General features: G+C 41.1%; 1 protein-coding gene across 12 annotated transcripts in view; it reads left to right on the top strand.

Moving 5' to 3' along the window:
• Positions 1-23,876, top strand: part of DENND5A (DENN domain containing 5A) — an 80,250-nt gene that overhangs the window by 50,139 nt on the left and 6,235 nt on the right. For 8 of the 12 annotated variants that reach the window (XM_036325322.1, XM_036325319.1, XM_036325321.1 and 5 more), the window contains exons 9-17: positions 991-1,141; positions 3,534-3,627; positions 4,237-4,386; positions 6,730-6,861; positions 8,352-8,504; positions 15,121-15,205; positions 16,723-16,807; positions 17,269-17,397; positions 22,373-22,494. In XM_036325322.1, the coding sequence (XP_036181215.1) occupies positions 991-1,141; positions 3,534-3,627; positions 4,237-4,386; positions 6,730-6,861; positions 8,352-8,504; positions 15,121-15,205; positions 16,723-16,807; positions 17,269-17,397; positions 22,373-22,494 (1,101 nt within the window). Of the gene's footprint in view, positions 1-990; positions 1,142-3,533; positions 3,628-3,732; positions 3,919-4,236; positions 4,387-6,729; positions 6,862-8,351; positions 8,505-15,120; positions 15,206-16,722; positions 16,808-17,268; positions 17,398-22,372; positions 22,495-23,876 lie in introns of those variants that run through there. The other 4 variants (XM_036325330.1, XM_036325323.1, XM_036325328.1 and 1 more) reach the window with 3 other exon arrangements.

The raw sequence follows: 23,876 nt of genomic DNA, 5'->3' as shown, positions 1-23,876 counted from the left end.
TTTTTGTATATTGTTGAATTCAATTTACTACAGTTTTGTTCAGAATTTTTGCATCTATGCTCATGAAGGATATCAGCTCATAGTTTGTTTGTAATACCTTGTCTGATTTGGTGTCACTATAATGTTGGCCTGAAAGAAAAGTTAGGAAGTATTCTCTCCTCTTCAGTTTCCGAGAAGAGCTTGTTACTACTTTTTCTTTAGATGTTTGGCAGAATTCATCAGTGAAGCCCTCTGGGCTTGGAGGTTTTTTTTGTTGTTGCTGTTTTTTTGTGTGAGAAGATTTTAAACTATAGATTCATTTTAAAAAATAGGGCTATTCGGATGAGCTATTTCTTCTTGAGTGAGCTTTGGCTGTTTGCATCCTTCAAGGAATTTGTCCCTTTCACCTGTTGTCAAATTTGTTGGCATTAAGTTTTTTTTATAGTATGTCCTGTATTAATATCTGTAGAGTCTGTCACTTCTCTCATTACTGATTTTGGTAATTTGTGTTTTTTTACTTTCTATTTTTATCAGTCTGATTAGAAATTTATTAGTTTTACTGATCTTCTGAAAGGACAGTTTTTGGATTTATTAATTTGTTTATTTCATTGATTTCACTCTGGCCTTTATTATTTCCTTTCTTGTACTTTGAATTTAATTTGCTAGTCTTTTTTCTAGTTTTTATAAGGTGAAAGCCACGGTCATTAATTTGAGACCTTTCTTCTTTTTTCTAAGATAGGCATTTAGTGCCATAAATTTTCTTTCAAGTAATAATGACATACTACAAATTCTTATATTTTGTGTTCTTATTTTTATTCAGTTCTTATTTCCCTTTTGATTTTTTTGATGGTGGGTTATTTGGAAGTGTGTTATTCAGTTTTAAGATGTTCTTAATGATTATTGTAGTCAGAGGACATATTTTGTATTCAAATTGTTTTAAATTTATTGAGTGTTATATGGCCCAGAATATGGTATATTTTTTAAAAGTTTGAATTTTTTTTTCTTATCCAGAGAAAGCAATTGAGCTGCGTCTGGCAAAAATAGACCATACTGCGGTTCACCCCCATTTACTTGATATGAAGATTGGACAAGGGAAGTATGAACCAGGTTTCTTCCCAAAGTTGCAGTCTGATGTGCTTTCCATTGGGCCTGCCAGCAACAAGTGAGTCAACCCCGGGATTCCCTGATTCAGCTCCCTAACCATCCAGTATCTGGGCCTGAGCTGGTAGAAGACCCCTGAATTTTATAAAGCAAATATGGAGAAGACCAAAACTCTCCAGGTTTTTCACTTTTTGAACAAGAAAATGGGTGACAGAGTATATGCCCAGGATCTGCAAAAAGCCAGGCTGCAGATGGGTTGAAATGATCTCATGACTAAATCCCATACAACATGTAACTGGCATTTTATCTCCAGTAAGTGGTAGTTGAAATGGAGTCTGAACTGGAAGTAGGTAACTTAGCAGGATTACTGGTCTTTAGTTATGTTTGGAGATGAATATAACAAAGCTCAGACAGAGCTGAGTATAGTTTGGATCTGCATGTGAACTTGATGTAAATGTTTGAAGAGAGATATGTCTGTGTTCCTTGGGGAGTTATTCTTCTTGCCCACTCACTGATCTTTAAGCTGCTCTTCCCCAAGCTCTCTGAGCTATCTCTGGTGACTCTTTGGTGGTTTTCTGTGCCCAGAACTGGTCCCTAGACATTCCAGTTTTTTTCTGTCAGTTGACCTTACTTTTATTTTAAAAAGAATTTTGTTGTTGTTAATCCTCACCAGAGGCTATTTTTTCCATTGATCTTTAGAGAGAGTGGAAGAGAGGGAGGTGTAAGAGAGACACATTGATTGGTTGCCTCCCACACACGCCCCAACTGGGCTGGGAATTGAACCCACACCCTTTAGTGCAAGCATATCAAACTCGCAGCCCAGCCAATATAACGGTATATAACTTAATTTTTACAATATCCTGTTATACATAATTATTAATAACTAGTGGCCCGGTGCCCGGATTCATGCACATTGAAAGGAAATTAATTAGAAGAAATATTTTAATATCACTATTCACCCTTTCTCTGTAATAGAAGTGTCAGAGATGAAAGAAAATTAGTAAAATGTATATGAAAATAATATATAAATTGATTAACAAATAAACAATAACAACATGCTATAACAACAAAGACATGATATAAAAACAACAAAAACATGATAAAAAACATTGATAAAAGCAATGACTGATAAATTGATTAAACTTTTTCTAATATCTCCCTGTATGCCACATTAGGAGTAAAAACACTTTCAGAGTGCTTGACTAATTTCCCTTGTGATGAAGTATTTACAACTTTAACTTTAACGTTACATGCTCTTCGAACTCAAAAGAAAACAGCATATAACTGACTGTGTCCAAAAACGGGTTTAGGTAGGAATATTCCTACACTGTCTAGAGTTTGTCCTTGTGATTTATTAATAGTCATTGCAGATGCTGGCATCACGGGAAACTGTCTTCAAATTAACCAAATTCAGGATCAACAATGACAGATTGAAACATGTGTGCTGTTGGCACCAGCGAGAGCTTTATATGTATCAAGCATGCATGAGTCAATGTTTATTTTTAAATTGCCAGTGCATGTCATATGCACCCGCCGGTCAGACAGATGTATGGTCGGCCACTTAGCCTTTTATATATATAAATGAACTACAACGTTTGCTAATGACTGATTACTATAATTGTGTTGCATTCATTTCCCTTACGTGCCTTACACACAGGTACACCATTTCTCTCCATTAATATTAGCAGTGAATATTTTATTTTATTATTTTTTTAAAAATATATTTTATTGATATTTTATAGAGAGGAAGGGTGAGGGATAGAGAGTTAGAAACATTGATGAGAGAGAAACATCGATCAGCTGCCTCCTGCATACCCCCCACTGGGGATGTGCCCGCAACCAAGGTACATGCCCTTGACTAGAATTGAACCTGGGACCCTTCAGTCCGCAGGCTGACGCTCTATCCACTGAGCCAAACCGGCTAAGGCAGCAGTGAATATTTTAGCAGCCGATTGCCACGTCATTAGTCTTGTACTGACTTGTTTGGTGTGCGCAGCAGGAGATATTTTGCTTTCAGAGAACAAGAAAAATAGGTTTATTTGCGTTATGCTTATTAATTTGTGCAGTTATTCAATGTCTGGTAAGTTAATGTTCAAGAAAAAATATTAATTTTTATTAAAATGTTCTATTTTACAACAATTATTTATTTCAGCCCTTTGTATTCAGCATGTCTCTATCAAAATAAACCTATGTTTCTATGAAAATTGAAGCTTTTTTTTTTTTGCGGCCACATAAACTTTAAACCTTGTTTATTTGGTCTGTGTTAGCCTTTGAGTTTGACATGCTTGTTTTATGGGGCCACATAAACTTTAAACCTTGTTTTATGGCCCGTGTTAGCCTTTGAGTTCGGCATGGGGAATATGTGGGCCAGCACTCTAACCACTGAGCCACCGTCCAGGGCTGACCTTACTTTTTACTGGGATATTGTTAATTCCCTGTTTTGATTCTTTTAGATGGACAAAAAGGAATGCCCCTGCCCAGTGGAGGCGGAAAGATCGGCAGAAGCAGCACACAGAACACCTGCGTTTAGACAATGACCAGAGAGAGGTAGGCCACCTTATGATTGACAAGAAATGGGCCTATTATCATGCTACATTCTCTTTCTCTTTTCCTATTTTTTTGACCTCTGGTCTGATTCAAGTGTCTTAACAGTACAGTGACCACCGAACCAAGAAGGTTATTTGAGGCCAAAAAACAAAGCAGCCACCCCTATAGAACATCCAGCCTTCAGGCTGTATAAGACCAATGAGATCATTTGGTCTGGCCCTGTCAAGGCATTAGGGGTGAGTTAATTACATGTTTGACCAAATATAGCAGCTAAGTTTTAAGTGGATAATTTTGGATGGCCTGAGAATGATGTTATAAATATCCAAATGGCCCTTGGCAGATAAAAAGTTCCCACCCCTACTATAGATTATAATGGGATTTGTTGTAGGGAAGTTACTTACAGGGATGGGGTCTAAGCAGAGATTGTCTGTGCAGACTGTTGGGGTCGCCTCTACTCCACATTTAGAGACTTCTCCCCGTAAAGAAGGGTTAATAGTAGAGTAGTTCCTGATACCTGATACTGGGCCTAGGTTAGGACAAATCTAGGATGTATGATGTTTTGCACATGACAGCTAGCCACTAACCATGTAGGTCCTCTCTCTGTGCCAGGCCCTGTTTGCAGCCAACTCAGGAATGATGGCAGTCTTAGAAGAGAGCCTTTCACTGTCCTTTCAGGACTCCTCATACATCATACTCCTGGGGGAGTGTGACAGAACCTCAGGAGATGAGAGCCCGAGACTTGGGAGAAATCCTTTTAAAGTTTGTGAGGCTTCTTTTGTGTGTGGTATGGTAGTGAAGAATTAATTTTGTTAGAATTAGAAGGAAGAAAAGCTGAACTTGGGTTAATGCTGTCAATATCTGAACCTGGGAGGAGGGAGTACTTTCCCCCTATTTTTTATGTATCGTAATTTAAAACAGATAATCTTGACTTTTTTTTCTTTGAGGAGCAAACGAGAGGAATGTTATCTTCAGGTGCCTGGGGTGTTGAGGCTTCTTGAATTGACCTCCTGAGTCCTCATTGCTTATAGGCTGAGTTTTCAGCTCTACTATAACTTGTTCCCAGTAAAGCTTTTAGTTATAAAACTCAAGTTGGAAACCCTGCCTGCCTGACTCAGTTGCAGAGAAGTTGTGAAAATGGGAATTTAACCTTCAGAAACCTGTTTCAGGAACTTCTCTTTGAGAAAATACCTTGCAAATTGTGTTATCTATATATATAAAAGCCTAAGTGACTGAACAACCAACATGCACTGACCACCAGGGGACAGACGCTCAACGCAGGAGCTTCCCTCTGGTGGTCAGTGCACTCATACAGCCAACCTCTCGTGGCCAGCCAACTTCCCTCAGTCCCTCCCCCTGGGCCAGCCAGCCAGACCCGATGGCCTCAATTGAGGCAGGCCGGCCAACCCATCTCCTGCAATCCCTCACCCCCCCCCCCCCCCACCAGCTGGCCCTGATCAGCCCCAATCAGGGCGGGCCAGCCCAATCAGCCCCGATCACCAGCCAGGCCAAGAGACCCCACCTGTGCACGAATTTGTGCACTGGGCCTCTAGTATACATATAAAACCCAATAAAGCATATTGTTTTCATATGTGTTTGGCACCTCAGTGAATGGGAAAATTGCATGTTTTGCCTTTGCTATATTTTAAAGGAATATATTAAAATCACAAGGTATGGTTATAAATTTTTAACTGCTGCTTTATAGGATACAGTTGTGCTTAGAGTTCTGCGAGTGTGCTGTAAGGGGTGTTGGGTATTGGTGTTATTTTTAAAGTCTCCCCTGGGTTTTCCACCTCACCTCCTGATTACTTCTTTCAGCAGTATTTATTGAGCACATTTTCTTGGTCAAAATCACTGTCGTAAGCACTTTGAAATATAAAGATGACAAGACGTTAGCCTTGTCCTCAGGGACTACCAGTTTATTAAGGGAGCAAAGTCAGGTACACAAATAACTTTAGTAGAAGAGTCTGGTTAAAGGGTCATATAAGAGGCAAGCCAGTGTGTGATCACTGATTAGAGAAAGCAGATGTCAGTTCTACCTGGGGTAGTCATCAAACAAAACTTTTTGGTGGAGTCAAAATCTGTTTGAGGCCTTGGAGGATGATAGGATTGTTATAGAGACAAAGAAAAATATTTTAAGTAGAGGAAATACAGGACCAAAAGCTTGGTGGTTGTTATGTAATGAAGACTGGCAGAATGTTTGGAGGAAGGAGGTATTAGAAGTGGCTACATAGCTAGCAAGTTAGGAGGCAGGTAGCAGTAGTCCAGGTAGTAATTGAAGCCTAACCTTGGGGATTGGTAGTAAGGGCATATTGAGGGGCCAGACAGAAATGTTCTACTGGGATAAATATGGGGGAAGAAGGAAGCCTGGGGTAAAAGTGTTTGTTGTGACCTGGAATACTGAGAGGATGTCAGTGTGCAGTTCTCTGCATTTATATGCATTCTGTGTTAAAACAAACAGCATGTGGAGAATCACCAACACTTTGCAGAAAATACAGTTGTTGTTTTGTGCAAGGTTGTTATACTTTATGATGAAAACAGTAGTTATCTTTGATATGGGCAGAAGAGTTAAATTCCTCCCAGCTTAGGTAAAATGATTTTTTTCAGTAATACTCTGAGATTTGGGTTGACAAACTGATCTATACAAGCTGCAGCTATGTTTTTTTTGTATCTTTAAAGAAAAGGTAATTACAGCAGTTACGAAGTGCTTTACATCAGAGAAAACAGAATTCATATTTTCTCAGGTTTTCCCTTTTATATAGAATTGCATTTGGAAAAAAATCTTTGATTGCTTTTAAAGAGAGAGAGAGAAACACCTATTTGTTGTTCCACTTATTTATGCATGCATTGGTTGATTCTTGTATATGTGCCCTGACCGGGTATTGAACCTGCAACCTTGGGGTATAGGGACAATGCTGTAACCAGCTGAACTACCCAGCCAGGGCTACAGAGTTACATTTTAAACTTTCTGCCCCAACTTTATCTGAGCCTTGGAAAGAAGCAGTAAGAAAGCGCTGGGTGGTAGTGCCCTCTTCAGGCACTCACCAGTACTGGTCGCCTATCTTGTGTGCATGGATAGAGTCTTTGTTTTTCTGTTTGCTGTAGAAGTACATCCAAGAAGCCAGGAATATGGGCAGCACCATCCGCCAGCCCAAACTGTCCAACCTCTCCCCGTCAGTGATTGCCCAAACCAACTGGAAGTTTGTAGAGGGCCTACTGAAGGAATGCCGCAACAAGGTGAGCTGTGGACGCCTCTGTGTGTGTGCTATTTCCCTTGGCAGCCAAGGTGAGACCAAGGCTTGGCTCTGACTGTTCTTTCTTGGTTTTAAAAATATTGTTAATATAATGGGATAGTATGAATTTTAAGATCCTGTTAACTTGGAATTAGGCATATTGTTTTTTCTTTTTTTCTCATCTTTAAAAAAATTTTTTTTTGTTGATTTCAGAGAGGAAGCAAGAGGGAGAGAAAAACATCAACGATGAGAGAGAATCATTGATCGGCTGCCTCCTGCACGCCCCACACTGGGGATGGAGCCCACAACCCAGGCATGTGCCCTGACCAGGAATTGAACCCTAACCTCCTGGTTCATAGGTTGATAATCACTGAGCCACACTGGCTGGGCGGCATATTTGTTTTACATAAAATAAACCATTAATCAAGATCAAGCACAGTTTGTTGATAAAATATGTATTCTTTAAAACTGAGAGATACAGTTTTAATTTTAGACATCTAACGTTTTTTGAAATCATTGTAGTTGAATTGTCTTCAGCAGATTAGTCTTACACACATGAAAATGTTGCCTCTATTTTAATTTGATAGCAATGATTTCATATGTCTAGACACAAGAATTTATGAATGCCTACTATGTGCCAGGCCAAAGAGTGTTATTCAGTTTAAGCTGTTATGGGGTGTTTTTCTCAATTCTACAAAGACAGTCATTTTAAAAAAAACTTTACTGAGAATTGATATACAAAAAATTGCACACATTTAATGTATGTATCTTCGGATATACACATGCACCCGTGATACTATTACTATGATCAAGGTGCTAAATATATCGATTTCTTCCCAAAATTTTATGTTCTTTTGTGGTTTTCACTTGTTTGTTTTTTTGTGATAAGAACACAATATGATATCTATTCTCTTAACATATTTTAAAATGCATAATACTGTTGTTAATTATAGGTACTATGTTGTATAACAGATCTCTAGAACTTACTCATCTGCATACTGAAACTTCATATCTATCCAGCAACAATTTTACTCCCCACAACCCCTGGTAACCACTATTCTATTTCCTGCTTCTGTGAGTCTGACTATTTTAGATACCCCATATAAGTGCAGTATTTGTGCACTTGAAGTTTTGTTTAATGAGATCAGTTAAGCAGTGAGAATCAGAATGTATGAAGTGAGCATGACCAGAGGGTTTTATTCAACTCTTTTTATCTCATAAATGTAAAAACTGAATCCAGAGTGATGAAATCACTTGTTCAGGGTCATTCAGTAATTGCTATGTTCTTATCTTTTAACTAAACTTTTAAAGAATACGTTTCATCATGACCTGACCTATATCTGTATGGTGGAGAAGAAATATACTCTATGTATCTGGGTTTCACTTATCTTGTCCCTCCCAGCTCAACAGATGTGCAGGTGGCCACAACCCTCTCCAGTTGCATGTGACCTTGTTCACTGTGGTTGTCTAATCCTACTGACTGATTCCTTGTAGACCAAGAGAATGCTGGTGGAGAAGATGGGCCGAGAGGCTGTGGAGCTAGGCCACGGAGAGGTCAACATCACAGGGGTGGAAGAGAACACCTTGATTGCCAGCCTTTGTGACCTCTTGGAAAGGATCTGGAGCCATGGACTTCAAGTAAAACAGGTAATGAATGTAGAGCCCTTTCTGCTGTGCAAACTATCTTCTTGTTTTCACTTACTAGCTTTCCCATACTCTTCCAGCTGGCTGGCTTTGGAGAATGGTACATAGTATGCATGGAGTGAGATTAGAAATAGGTAAACAAACAATTAAATAGGATCTAAACTATTTTGTTTAAAAATAAACTTCATAAATCTGTGTGTTTGTCAGACATTTTAAAAGTGGTGCTTCTGTCCTGCAAATAGAGCTTAAGGCCATACTGATAGATCCTGTTTGGCAGCTGGCCCTAGAGATAGAGCATAGAGAAAGAGGGGACGTGAGGCTCAGAAGTACCAAACATACTAGTACCCTGAGTCCTTCATTAGCTGTACATTCCCAGTGGATAAAGGTCTGTCATTAACATTTCGTTTACATGTGGATAGCTTAGCTATCTAAAGATCTGAGAGAGGTTGAGTAAGTTTGATTTTTACTGCTTAATACCCAGAGAATGTTCTTATTTGAAAATACTCTAATTTGAAAAGTCAAGATGGACAACTTTTACTTTTATGCATTTTTTAATTTGAAAAGAACTTGAAACATTATCAGAAGCAATTTTATTTTGGACAAATTAGAAACTATATATAAGTATCCAGCAAATATTTATTGAGGGCTTACAGTATTCCAGGAACTATTGTAGGCACTTGAGATAACCTTAGTAAACAAAACAGATCAAGATGCCCTAGCTGGTTTGGCTCCGTGGATAAGAGTGTCGGCCTGCGGACTGAAGGGTTCGATTCTGCTCCAGGGCCAATACATGGGTTACAGACCCAGTCCCCAGAAGGGGGTGTGCAGGAGGCAGCCGATGAAGGAATCTCTCTCATCATTGATGTTTCTATTTCAACAAAAACAAAAACAACAACAAAAACAGACCAGTATCTCTGCCCTTCTGGAGTTTCCATTCTCATGGTTTGGAGGCAGGCTACCACATGTGCCCTTCAAAACATTTTTTTGTGCACATACTAGTATACCCATATACAGGTGTGTATTAAAAAAATCCAGCAATATCACAATGAATTAATTTTTCACACCCACTAGGATAACTAAAACAAAAAAAGATAAAGTGTTAGGATTTGGAGAAATTAGAACCTTCATAACATTGCTGGTGGAATGTAAAATGGTACAGCTACTTTGGAAAATTGTCTGGCAGTTCCTCAAAATGTTAACCATAGTGTTGTGACCCAGTAAGTCCACTTCTAGCTATGTATTCAAGAGAAATGGGAACATGTCTACATAAAAACATGTACACACTGTTCATAGCAGCATTATTCCAAATAGGCCCAACGTGGAAAATCCCAAATGTCCATCAGCTGATGAATACATAAACTAAATGTGTGTGGCCTATCCATATAATGGAATATTATTTAATAAGAATAAATTATGGATACATAGCACAACATCGATGAGCTGTGAAAACATACTAAATGAAAGAAGCAGTCACAAAAGACCACATATTGTATGACCCATTTAGGCAAATCCATAGACAGAAAGATTAAAAGATGCCAGAGGTGGGAGGGAGGGAGGACTGGGAGTGACTGCTAATGGATATGGGGTTTCTGTTTGGGGTGATGAAAATGTTCTAAAATTAAGTAGTGTTGATGGTTGCGCAACTCTTTGAATATATTAGAAACCAGATTTTTTGTGTGTGCAGAAAATTATATACTTTATAAGTATGAATTTTATGGTAATATGAATTATATCTTGATAAAGCTGTTTAAAAAATCCAATTGGATTATACTGTACATAATGTTTTATAACTTGCTTTTTTTCCCCTCATTATTTTTTCCATGTCCTTAACTAATTTTTAGATGATATTACAGTATTTAAGAGCTCAGACTATAAATCAGATAGACTTGGGTTTGATTCCCACTTAATAATTTTATGAAACTGAGCAAGGTACCTAGCTTTTCTAAGTTTCTGTTTCCTCATATGTATGATGGAATTTTAAAAGTACCCACCTCCATAGGATTCTTGTGAGGATTTGATAATTCATGTAAAGCACTAAGCTCAAAGCCTGGTATCTGGGAGATTCTTAGTAAATATTTGTGGTTATTCTTCTTCTAAAATCTCAGTTTTAATTAATGTATTATTGTATAGATGTGCCATACTTGAATCAATCCCTTATCATTGGTCATTTAGGTTATTTTGATTTGTCAGTATTGTAAACAACATCGCGATTACAGATTTTTTAAAAATGTTAAAGATTGTGTGTCACATTCCTACAATTTTGAGAGTGCTGTTGTGTAATAGCAACACTATGAGCTTTGGAGTCAGAAAGACGGATTTGAATCTTAGCTCCACTGGGTGACTTCTAGTGATTTGCAGTTTTTGACAGTAATTTTCCTTGTCCAAAATACAGAATTAATAAAACCTACCTTTCAGGGTTGTTATGATAATTAGATGTAATAAAAATAAGTACCTGGCATGTGGTGGGTATGTAACATATGACAGCTATGATTATGCTAGGTTCTACATGAAGGATTTCTGTTTCTTTCCTTTTCTTTATTTTTTAAAAATATGTTTTTACTGATTTTAGAGAGAGGAAGGGAGAGAGAAACATTGATGTGAGAAAAAAAACTTTGATATGAGAGAGAAGCATTGATCGGTTGCCTCCGTATGCACCCTGACCCATGACCAAACCCACAACCTGGGTATGTTGCCCTACTGGGAATCGAACCGGCAACCTTTTGGTGTGTATGATGATGCTCAAGCAACTGAGCACACTGACCAGGGCTCTTTCCTTTTCTTTGTAAACAAATAAGTAAAATATACATAATTATTCTATCGTTTTTCTGAAAGTTTAGCAAGCCTGACACTATGGTTAAGTAAGCTCTTTGAGCTTTTTGATAAAACATGCCCTCAAAACTTTTTAATATTTGCCATAAAAATCTTAAGGCATTTAAAAAAAATAACCTTATCATCACATGTTCTAAACCTGTCCTCTGAAGCTTGGCAACATATTCTACAAGAGATTATGGGGATTTCTTTTGGGATTCATTTGATCCCTCTCTCAGTTTGGGTAGACAGAGGCTACTTATTTGGTGCGAAACCAGTACAACATAAATGGGGGCTTTTTTGTTCAGGTTCTGTTTTCTGAGTTCTGCTTTTGGGTCATTAAAGTGTCACTGGAGGGAAGTGAGGGCCTGTGCCTGTGGCAGGGCAATTATGCCCTGAGGGACACATGTTCACTGGAGAGTGACCCTGACTATCTCTGTTGGGCTCCTACAGCATGCTCCTTAGATCTCCATTTTCGTGGTCTGTGTGTAGAGCACCTTTCTTCTGCTGAGACAGTCCTCAGTGATGTTCCAATCCAAAGGTTATACCTGGTTACCTGGTCTCCTCCATCATGCAGACTGTGCATGATCATGCACAGATTGTGACCAAATTCACTCTCAGAGGACTATCTTATCTCTTCCTGGAGGCACCTTACTGACCAACTGCCTATTTTATCTACTTATAAAGTAGGGAGAACCAACCGGCAGTTTTTACTGCTAGCTTCCTAAATTTTGTTATCAGCCGTGTTGGTCTGCATGGAAGGCTGTCTGCAGCAAATCCTCACCACTCTCTTTCACTTTCGATGACATATTCCAAGGAAATAGGTATCCTGCTCTAGGATATTTATCTGACAGTAAGAGGTGAGGTTTGATTTTTCATAATAGTTTTATAATTACTGTCATTTGGGGACTGGTAAGTGAAAAGGGGTTGTTTCTAACCCTTTATGCATTGACATTCTTGGAGAATCTGGTACTATCTATGTGTCATGTGGCCACATCCCTGAATGGGTAGTCAGACTATATTGAACCTTGCAGTCTCTATCAGTCCTTTTGCAAAAGAGGAAAAAGAGTAATTCATGTCTTTTGCACTAGAAAGACCCCAGTGCCCTCTTACTAAGCTTCAGCTACTCTCTCACTTTTTGCCTTGCCCTCCCTCCTTGACTAGTATAATCACTGTGAGCCCGGGCATCCTTCTGGCACAGTGGCCTGGTGTTGCTCTTGCCCTTGGTTCTTCAGCAGCATGGCATGTGAGGGCTCTCAGGTGACCAGCTATATTTAGTTTGTATCACATCCACACAGTCCTGTAAGGGAGGCTGTCTTCCAAGTCAGTCTAGATGCTAGGACTATAGTGATGAGTAAGTCAAAGTCCCTGCCCTTTTAGGAGCCTACTCTAATGGTTTTGATAAATGAATGGATGAATGGATTTCTAGAAGTTGAATTACTATCTCAAAGAGCATGGCTATTTTAAGCTTTTGTATTCTACATATATTCTATTAATATAACAGTAACAGTGTATGGGAGCTGTAAGTCTCATTGATTTTTGTTGAACCTCTATTTTTTCAAAGTTTTGGTATTTCAATGAATAAAAAAAATGGCCTTCTGTAGTTTTAATGTGTATGTTTGTGTGTTTGTGTGTGTGTTTTTTTAAAATCGCCATTGAAGTTGGGTTTTGTTTTAAGCTGGTTAAATCTTGTAGGAAATCCAAATATACAGCAAACATATGATAACAGCTTGCTGATCCATTGATGAGGGTTTTCTCTCATTCAGATGCTTTATTCCCCCCTCCCCCCAAATAGATCAAAGTGATGGGTAGAAACAAAATAGGTTATTGATATTTTCAAGGGAAAAATCTTGAGACCTTAAAGTTTCACATTTATCCCAGAGCATAAAATTTTCTTCAGAAGGTATAACTTCAAAGGTAAATGATCCCTTTCAGAAGCAGTCTGCCTAGCGTCATTATTAAGAGTAGTGGTTACCTGACTTAAGCTTGAATTTCAACACTCTACTTACTAGCTGTGTGATCTCTTACAATCTTTCTGATCCCCAATTTGCTCTTTTCTAAAGAAAATGAGGATAGGGGTACCTACCTTATAGGATTTTGGGGAGCATTAAATAAAATGTTATATTTTAAACATTTAACATAGTTTATAGCACACCTCAAGCAAGACATGGTAGCTTCTGTCATTATTATTACTTTCATAAAATGCAGAACTAAAGTTATTTATAAAACTTATAATAAATTCTACTACTAAAACAAACATTATGTTACATTATATTGTATCAACTGTATAGGAACATTCACCATGAATCTGAAATAAAGGTTTTATCACATAATGAGAGTCTCTGTGTACTGAAGGATGACTGGGAAGAGACAAAGCAGTTGCTGGGGGGCTAGCTGGGCTCATTCACTGCATAGGCAAATTGCTCCCTTACATCAGGATTGCAAGTGCTATTCATATTTGTGTCTTATTGAAATGACTAATTATGCCCTAGCCCAGTGGTTAGCAAACTGCGGTTCGCGAGCCACATGCGACTCTTTGGCCCCTTGGGTGTGGCCATGAAGTTTCAATTGCACTGTACGTGCGCGCCCGTATGTGGTATTTGCAGTTTGCCGAACACTGCCCTAGCCCATAGTGTGGCCCAGAGCTGTCAGCACTTGGAGCCCTGGAGGGGAAAGAAGGGATGAGAGCGGGTTTAACTCAGTGGATAGAGCGTTGGCCTGGGGACTAAAAGGTCCTAGGTTCTATTCTGGTCAAGGGCACAAGCCTGGGTTGCGGGCTTGATCCCCGGTAGGGGGCATGCGGGTAAACAGCCAATCAATTATTCTCATCATTGATGTTTTTATCTCTATCTCTCTCTACCTTCCTCTCTGAAACCAATAAAGATATATAAAATAAAATAAAATGACTAATTACTACATGACTCAAACACAGGGTGGGACAAAAGTAGGTTTGCAGTTGTTCATATGGGAAATAATACAATAATTAACAAATAATAATAGAATAAGAAACTGTGTTTTGTGTACTCACAACTGTAAACTTACTTTTGCCCCACCCCATAATTTCAACTGCAAATGCCAAGGTTCTCTTATGCTGACTGCAATATCTCAGCTTTGCAGTAGAGTAACAGCCTACCTTCCTGCAGGCTTCTTCCACTGTACCTTCAATAGTAAATCCTCCTCTTAGTGATGATTTATTCTCCCCAGCCTGCACTAAGGGCAGGAATGTCAGTATTTTAGGAAATTCAGGAGCTGTCTTACAATCTTGTAGACTGGATATCAGCTTCTCTATGCAAAACTCATACTCTACCTAAGCTGACCTTCAACTAGCAAACCATTTAGAGGTTATTTGACTTTTTCTCATCCACTGGTTCATTCACAACTCTTTCTGACCATGACCTCCTCCTTCCCAGTGGGGACCTTTTTTCTTTTCTGTTTCTTATGTTTCTCCAGGATTTTAGTAGCAGGGTATATGTGTATACATTGCATCTGGTGTACACTGAGGTAAGAAATAGTACAGCAAGTCCTCACTTAACGTTGTTGATAGATTCTGAGACTTTAAGTTAAATGATGTACAACGAAACCAGTTTTACCATAGGCCAATTTATATAAACAAGAGTTAAGTTTCTATGACATCTCATCAACATTACAACAAAATAACATTGAATGAAATGTTATTTGAGGACTTGCTGTACAGGTACTTTTTATCAAAAGCTGGAATCTGTATGTTTAAATTATCTCTGTCTCTGTCCACTGGATGCCTTGGCCTCTGAAATCTAAACTGATAGATATTTTCCCCTTGTGTTGGTTCCAGGGGAAATCAGCCTTGTGGTCTCACCTGTTACATTATCAGGAAAACCGACAGAGAAAGCTCACATCCGGAAGCCTCAGTACCTCAGGTAAGACTGTCTCCGCTTCATTGGAGAGAACGCCCTCCACCCACATTCCATCCCCCACTGGAGAGAACAGCAGGAGTGATTCAGGCCACTGAAGCCTTTGGTCTGTGATGTTTTCTTCTTTACATATTAAGCCCCCGGGTCCTTTGAACCACAGAGCATGCCATAGCCATGGAGTTTGCTTTCATTATGTACTCTTTTGATCAGTGAAATAGAAGACATATCAGCAAGGCATGTCTCATTAGAATGAGTTTAAGTTTTAAATGAATTTGGGTGGTACTAATGTCTTGTGTTTGGAGCAGACTGTTTTCAGAGTCTTTTGTTTTATTTCTCTTAGATGGGCATTGAGATGATCTATCCTATCAAGTAAGGGAGCCTGTTTGCAATGTCCTACCTTAAGGCCTGGTGTGAATAATTCCTTACACTTCCTTTCTGTTTCTAATTTAATGAAAATATCAGAGTTGTCTGGGACCCCAGAGATATCCTAGTCCAGCCCCTTATTTACAAGAGGAGGAAACTGGGATTGAGAGAGGAATTGAATTTACAAGAGATCACCCAGTGAATTGATAGAGGAGGCCAGATTAGGAGCCGTTCTCTTGTCTCCTAATCTTGTGTTCTTTAGACCATTCTACAGTGTCCCTTCCAGGACAGTCCTCCTCCTTCCTCTTCTTCTTTTCAACATCTCCCCTTCACACCTCTTTCATTCTTCTCTCTCTGCTCAGGAGTTTGTTCACCTTTCTTGGATGTTCTTATCCTAATGATAAAGATCAGTTTAAATGGGGGTTAAAAGATAGGCATGAACTCAGTGTCGTCTTTGCTCTTGAGTTCGTTGACCTCAACTAGCACTGAAAGTGGGGAGAATAATTGACTGAAAACGAGGTACAAGAGCTCCCTAAGTAGCCTTTTAAGAGTTTTTTGGTTCACTTTCTGGATATGAGAGTCTTCTCAGGAAGGCTATTGACATTATTGCTAAGGGGTAAACTATAGCCGAAAATTCTCAACAGCCGAGTAATCAGGGTAGTAAGTTTTAAACGTTGGGCCAGATGTGCAGATATAAAGGTATTATATATAGAGGTCTGGTTTTCTGCAACATGTGTTTTTTTACACATCCTGTTGGCTCTTTTGTAACCTATTTTGAGGCAAGAGCAGGACAAAAGTAGTGCCTCCAAGTGGAAGCACTACCTTCTAATGCATTATGATGAGAACGTGCAGGTTAGGAGCCAGAGGATCTGACTTTGCCACTTGGTGACTGGGCAAAGCAGCTAACCTGTCTGAATTTCGGTTCCCTCTATGATACCTTCTTTGGTTATCTCATAAGTTATTAAATAATTAGATGTGATAATATGCATACAAGTATTAAATCTGAAACCTAATGGGTAGTTAATAAATATTATGAAATGATTGTTCAAAGTGTTAAAAAAAAATAACTGTTTCCTGTAGAAATATGTGATTTTAGATTAGAAGGGTAGTTAGCTATTTGGATAGTCCGATCTTAGAAATGACCAGTTTCTTTGTTCTAGGAATACTTGTTGATTCAGAACGGAGGAAGTCCGATGCCAGCTCAGTCATGTCTCCCTTGAGAATCTCCCTCATTCAGGATATGAGGTCAGTGTGGGCTCAGACATAATAAGCCACTGAAATCCTGTTTCCAGTTGCTGCTTAGGTGTCCACGTTATGGAGCAGGGTCTCAGTGACCCGTGCTTCCACAGCATCTCAGTTAACCAGAAAGCCCTTCTCATTGGTCTTGTGCTTTATGATGTGTTTATAGAGCAGTTGGGTTTCCTGACATTTTTGGAGAATTATATCAGAGTATCTCCAGGCCTAAGGGCTCTGGGATTAACCTGACTTTTTTTGAGAGCTGTACTGTCACCTCCAACCCCCATCCTTTGCCAGGTGAGCCTATCTGGCAAAGCTACATGGAAGCCCAGGATTTATAGAATAAGAGAGATGTACTCTCCCAGGGGTGGATAGAGCTGTCTCTCTAGGTCTCCTTTGGCTTTACGGGGGAGGTATTGGTAGTGAGTTCATCTCCCACCCACCCTCACTTTTTCCCATTTCCCCTTCAGGCATATCCAGAACATCGGGGAAATCAAGACTGACGTGGGAAAGGCCAGAGCATGGGTGCGACTCTCCATGGAAAAAAAGTTACTTTCCAGACACCTGAAGCAGCTTCTCTCAGACCATGAGCTCACCAAGTAAGTCCACTCCACCTGGAGTAGAACAGACTCTCAGGAATGCTGGGGGGATTAGAAACCCCTGTGTGGGAAGGGGGGCGGGGGTAGTCAATATGTCATCACTGTTGTATTCAGCTAAACTCAATTTGCATATGAAGGTTTTGAAGCATTTCCACTTCTATCTGCAGAAGAATAATTCTGCTGTATTTGTTCTCCCTACCTTCCCAATCGGCATGCCCAAAATGGCTTTCTTATAGAGTAGTGAGAAGGATGGGGTCCTCATTGGCTACCTCAGAGTTTGGGGGCTCCTCCTCTCTATGCACTCTGGTGACTTGTATATCACAGGCATTTTTTCTGTCTCTTTCCTGAAGGATTGGAGAATTACAAGGAAACTTATAAAATATATATATACCCTTATCTCTTCTGTTCTCTCCTGGGCCCAGGGCAAGCCCACAGTAACCAAGTCCTTGCTCTTCCTCTCTGGACCTTTACTTCTAGGGCAAGTTGTAGGAACCTATTATTTGTAGGGCAGATTTGCAGATATTAGCTTAAATATATAAAATTATATTTTATATTTAAATATATTCTTATTGATTTCAGAGAGGAAGGGAGAGAGGGAGAGATAGAAACATCAGTGATGAGAGAGAATCATTTGATTAGCTGCCTCCTGCACTCCCCACACTGGGGATTGAACCTGAAACCCAGATATATGCCCCAATTGGGAATTGAAATGTGACCTTCTGGTTCATAAGTTGACACTCAACCACTGAGCCATGCTGGCAGGGCCCTTTGGCTTAAATATTTAGGGCCTTCCTTCATTTGACTCTAGCCTAACTTTTCAGGCTCATTGCTAACTGATCACTTTTCTGAGCCCTCAACCCTAGTCAAACTGGTTTCCACATTCTGTTATCCTCTTCCTATGTGCCTGTTTAAATTTGTGCTGTCTTTCAGGCTCCTCTTGTTCTAGGAACATTGAAGTTTATGGCTCTTTAAATTTCCAGAGAGCCTTGCATTTGGCAGCTCATTATGGGCAGTCTTATACTGTGGCCTTTACCTGACTAATTCACCTATACTGTATTTGAGGGTAGGTGCTTTCCTCTCTAGCACCTGCACATAGTAGACCTTGTTTGGTGAAGTATCTGTTGAAAGTACCTAATAAACCTGATTAGGTAGAACCTGACAGGTATACTGAATCCCATACCTCTTTGGCCATGATGATTGCAATCTTGGCAACCAGGATAGTTACATTCTTTTGTTTTGTGTATGTGTGCATTCCTCTGTGCTGAGGGCCTGTACATTTGGCTCTCTGTGTCCCCTCTCCTTGGAGAAGGTATCATTGCTGAGCAGTTGCAGAAGGCCTGCAATGTCAGACAAAGGAGTTGGTCTTTGATGAGTAAGCAGTGGGGATGCGGGTGGAGATGGGAGAAAGTTTAAAAAGGGGAAGGGATAGGAAACCAAGATGGCGGCATAGGTAAACACCGGAGAATGCTGCCTCGCACAACCATTTCAAAAATACAACTAAAAGACGGAACAGACATCACCCAGAACCACAGAAAAGCTGGCTGAGGGGAAATTCTGCAACTAGAAGGAAAGAGAAAAGCATACCGAGACTCAGAGGAGGTGCAGTATGGAAGTAAAATACTAAGGTGCAGAGGTGCGTGCCGAGTGGGCTGGCGGCTGAGGGCGCAGTTGTCATTTTCAATCAGGAGGGAGTCTCAGGCTCTGGGCTCCAGTTCCAGGCGAGTCTCTGGGGACCCAGACTCAAACGGGAGAAGCGGGACTGTCTGGCATCGGTCGGAACTCGAGGGCAGCTTTCTCTCTGAGGTACTTGCAGCGGTCGCTGGGACACTGAGAGGCAGAGCCTCTGGGGACGGGACTGAGAGCAGCCATAACTGCTCGCTCACTCGCTCGCTCGGCCTGCCCTGTTGATCCTCTGGGACCCGCCCTGCACAGAGGCATTAGCTGGTTAGCCTCAGGCAAAGGCTAGACTAATAGCACCTCCCTAGAGGACAGAAGTTCTCCCACTGCAGACACAGCTGATTCTCACAGCCAGTTGGCCTGGAGGTCAAATCCCCCCTAGTGTTACCTACAACAATCAAGGCTTAACTACAACAAGATGGTGCACAAAGACCACTAGGGGGTGCACCAAGAAAGCATAAAAAATGCGGAGACAAAGAAACAGGACAGAAATGGAGGAAGGCAAAATGCTGGATATAGAGCTCAAAACCACACTTTTAAGGTCTCTCAAGAACTGTCTAGAAGCCGCCGGTAAATTTAGTAAGGCCCTCGAAAAGACTGGTGAGACCGCTGATAAATTTAGTAAGGCCCTCGAAAAGACTGGTGAGACCGCCGATTATAATATAGTGAGATCCTCAAGAAATCTAATGAGACCCTTGATGTTGTGATAAAGGACCAACTAGAAATTAAGCATACACTGACTGAAATAAAGAATATTATACAGACTCCTAACAGCAGACCAGAGGAGCGCAAGAATCAAGTTAAAGATTTGAAATGCAAAGAAGAGAGAACCAAGATGGCGGCATAGGTTAACACCGGAGTTTGCTGCCTTGAACAACTACTTCAAAAGTGAAACTAAAAGACTGAACGGACATCACCCCGAACCACAGGAACACTGGCTGAGTGGAAGTCCTACAACTAGGAGGAAAGAGAAACGCATACGGACACTCAGAGGAGGCGCAGTGCTGAAGTCAAATTCTGAGGTGCGGAGTGCGCGGAGCGGGCTGGCGGCGGAGGGCGCAGTTGGCGTTTTCAATCGGGAGGGAGTCGCAGACTCTGAGCTCCAGATACAGGCGAGTCTTTAGGGACCCAGACTCAAACCGGGAGAGGCGGGACTGTCTGGCTTCGGTCAGAGCGAGTGCAGCTTTCTGTCCGAGGTTTGCAGCGGGTGCTGGGACTCAGAGAGGCAGAGCCCCGGGGGACAGGACTGAGAGCCGCCATAACTGCTCTCTCTGGCCCACCCTGTTGATCCTGTGCGACCCGCCCCGCCCAAGCCCTGCACAGAGGCATTTGCCGGATAGCCTCAGGCAAACGCCAGATTAGCACCTCCCTAGAGGACAGAAGTTCTCTCACTGCAGACACAGCTGATTCTCATAGCCACTTGGCCTGGAGGTCAAACCCTCCCTGGTATTAGCTACAACAATCAAGGTTTATAGGACTGCGCACAAAGACCACTAGGGGGTGCACCAAGGAAGCATAACAAAATGCGGAGACAAAGAAACAGGACAAAATTGTCAATGGAAGATACAGAGTTCAGAACCACACTTTTAAGGTCTCTCAAGAACTGTTTAGAAGCCGCCGATAAACTTAATGAGATCTACAAGAAAACTAATGAGACCCTCGATGTTATATTGGGGAACCAACTAGAAATTAAGCATACACGGACTGAAATAACGAATATTATACAGACTCCTAACAGCAGACCAGAGGAGCGCAAGAATCAAGTTAAAGATTTGAAATGCGAAGAAGCAAAAAACACCCAACCGGAAAAGCAAAATGAAAAAAGAATCCGAAAATACGAAGATAGTGTAAGGAGCCTCTGGGACAGCTTCAAGCGTACCAACATCAGAATTATAGGGGTGCCAGAAGATGAGAGAGACCAAGATATTGAAAACCTATTTGAAGAAATAATGACAGAAAACTTCCCCCACCTGGTGAAAGAAATAGACTTACAAGTCCAGGAAGCGCAGAGAACCCCAAACAAAAGGAATCCAAAGAGGACCACACCAAGACACATCATAATTAAAATGCCAAGAGCAAAAGACAAAGAGAGAATCTTAAAAGCAGCAAGAGAAAGAAACTCAGTTACCTACAAGGGAATACCCATACGACTGTCAGCTGATTTCTCAACAGAAACTTTGCAGGCCAGAAGGAAGTGGCAAGAAATATTCAAAGTGATGAATACCAAGAACCTACAGCCAAGATTACTTTATCCAGCAAAGCTATCATTCAGAATTGAAGGTCAGATAAAGAGCTTCACAGATAAGGAAAAGCTAAAGGAGTTCATCACCACCAAACCAGTATTATATGAAATGCTGAAAGGTATCCTTTAAGAAGAGGAAGAAGAAGAAAAAGGTAAAGATACAAATTATGAACAACAAATATGCATCTATCAACAAGTGAATCTAAGAATCAAGTGAATAAATCATGTGATGAACAGAATGAACTGGTGATTATAATAGAATCAGGGACATAGAAAGGGAATGGACTGACTATTCTTGAGGGGGAAAGGGGTGTGGGGGATGCGGGAAGAGACTTGACAAAAATCGTGCACCTATGGATGAGGACAGTGGGTGGGGAGTGAGGGCGGAGGGTGGGGTGGGAACTGGGAGGAGGGGAGTTATGGGGGGGAAAAAAGAGGAACAAATGTAATAATCTGAACAATAAAGATTTAATTAAAAAAAAGGGGGGGGGAAGGAAATGGCCTGCATAGCTCTCCCTGGTCTGTGAGCTGGCTCATTCCCTTCATTGCCCTTTATTGTCTCTGAAGTGTCCCTGGCTTACATTCACATTCAGAGCAGTTTTCTGACTCGTGGGTCTCAGGTCAGCTGGGATCTGAGACTTGGCCTGGGAATGAGTATTGATCGCAGATCTTCTGTCGTTGCTCTTCCAACACCACACACTAGGTGAAGCCCTAGCAAGATGCCTGAGAGGGCCTGTGTCTTTCCCAGAGAAAATTGCATTTGGGCCCTCAGTTTAAGGAAGGAGATTCCAAGACCTCTGACACTACATTGTAGGAACATCAACCCTTGGACACAGGGTAGAGTTTGGTTTTTGTTGTTCCTGCTATAGCTTAAGCCACATTCCCTCTAGCCCTCAGTTGGAGTAACTGGCTTTGTTCCTTTTTCAGGTAGCTCTAAAGAACTTAGGGCTTGACATCTCATTCTTCCCCTAGCTGGCTCCTTCCAGAACTGAGTAATTCTAGTCTCTTTCCTCTCCTCTTGGCTGGGAGACTGATGTATTGCTTCCTCTCCGACAGAAAGCTGTACAAGCGCTATGCCTTCCTGCGCTGTGATGACGAGAAGGAGCAGTTCCTCTACCACCTCCTCTCTTTCAATGCCGTCGATTACTTTTGCTTCACCAATGTCTTCACAACTATCCGTGAGTAGCCCTGTGCTCCCCACTAGCCTTCTTAGTTCCTGTCTCCATGAGCCTGCCTGAGGCTAACTCACTGTCCCCTTTTTAAGAAAAAAGATGATCAGTTGTACTTTTGATTTGCCTTTTGCTTCTGTGGGAGAGAGGTGCAGTGCCCTCCTTGGAGGTTATTTTTCTCCGAAGCTGCTTATTGTTGCTCTGAACTGGGGAGCTCAGTCTTTTTGGCCATCGTGTTGTCACTGTTGTTCTAGGCACTGCCCTGGGAGCCTCAGGTGATGGATCGGATTGGGTGTGGTGGGGGAGTTCACTGCCCTCTAGATACCTGTAAAGAAATTTCCCTTTGTTTTTGGGCTGAGAGAGTCATTATTCAGTATCACGGAAGGTTTCAGAACTGCCCACAGGGACAAGCAGCTCTTCCACATAGCCATGAAGGTTTGGGTCCAGACCCTAACTCATTATGTTTCTGTGAGCAGAGTTTGCCCCTCCTGTGGGCCTCAGTCCCCTATTTGCAGAGTGAGGAAGAGGGTTCAGAATAGTCTAAGGCAGGCCCCTGGAGCCTCATCTTTCTTTGGTGCCAGGATGTTGGGTGGGGGGTAGTCTCTGAATTTGTCCCATGACTAATTGTTTGGCCAGTGACTCAACAGCCTCAGTGGTGTGGTGTGGACTCTTTTGTTACATATCTTTTTAAATTCAAATACCATTCTGATCGCTCATGGTCCAAGAACATTCAAATAATAGACCAAAAAGAAGCAGATGTTAAAGATTGGTCTTCATACATTAGAGTCAGTGATGCCATGCTTGTCTATGGTCTCGCAACATAAAATCACATCCACACCTCAGTGGCCACCAAACTACTCAGCAGAGCTTCCTTAACAGCTGTTTGAAGCTATCATTTTGAGTACTAGTGACTTTTTTTTTCAGGCTCTCAGCAAGGGTTAGAGGAATCAGCTCAGCCTCGGCACAGTGCCAAAATGTGGCCAAGTAAGGCTTTGAGTCCGTCACAGCAGCATTTACTAGCACAGGGGCCTTCTCCACAAGGTTGCGGACAAATTGGGCCATGGTTCTAGGATGGAAATTCTGTGGTCCCAAATGGTCAGCTGAATGTCACAGCGTGCACTTTTGTTTCTACATGACATCCGTCTTCCCTCTCAGAGAAGAGGGCTGTAGGCTTCAGTAGAAGCAGCACTGAACTAGAATTTAGGAGACCCAAGGGAAACGAATTCCCTCTCAGTGCCTCAGAAAAGGCAACAGAATACCTGCATGTCCTCTCCTGAGATTGTTATTAGAGTGCAAGAGATGATAGGTGGAAGTGCTCTGAAAAGCAATTCAGTACAATGTTGAGTTGGTGATGTTATTTAAGGAATAGGTTGACTTAGCTCTGAGCCTGC

This window comes from Myotis myotis, unplaced genomic scaffold (genome assembly GCF_014108235.1).
Source record: "Myotis myotis isolate mMyoMyo1 unplaced genomic scaffold, mMyoMyo1.p scaffold_m19_p_10, whole genome shotgun sequence".
NCBI classification, from domain to species: Eukaryota; Metazoa; Chordata; class Mammalia; order Chiroptera; family Vespertilionidae; genus Myotis; species Myotis myotis.
This window is presented reverse-complemented; position numbering and strand designations above follow the sequence as displayed.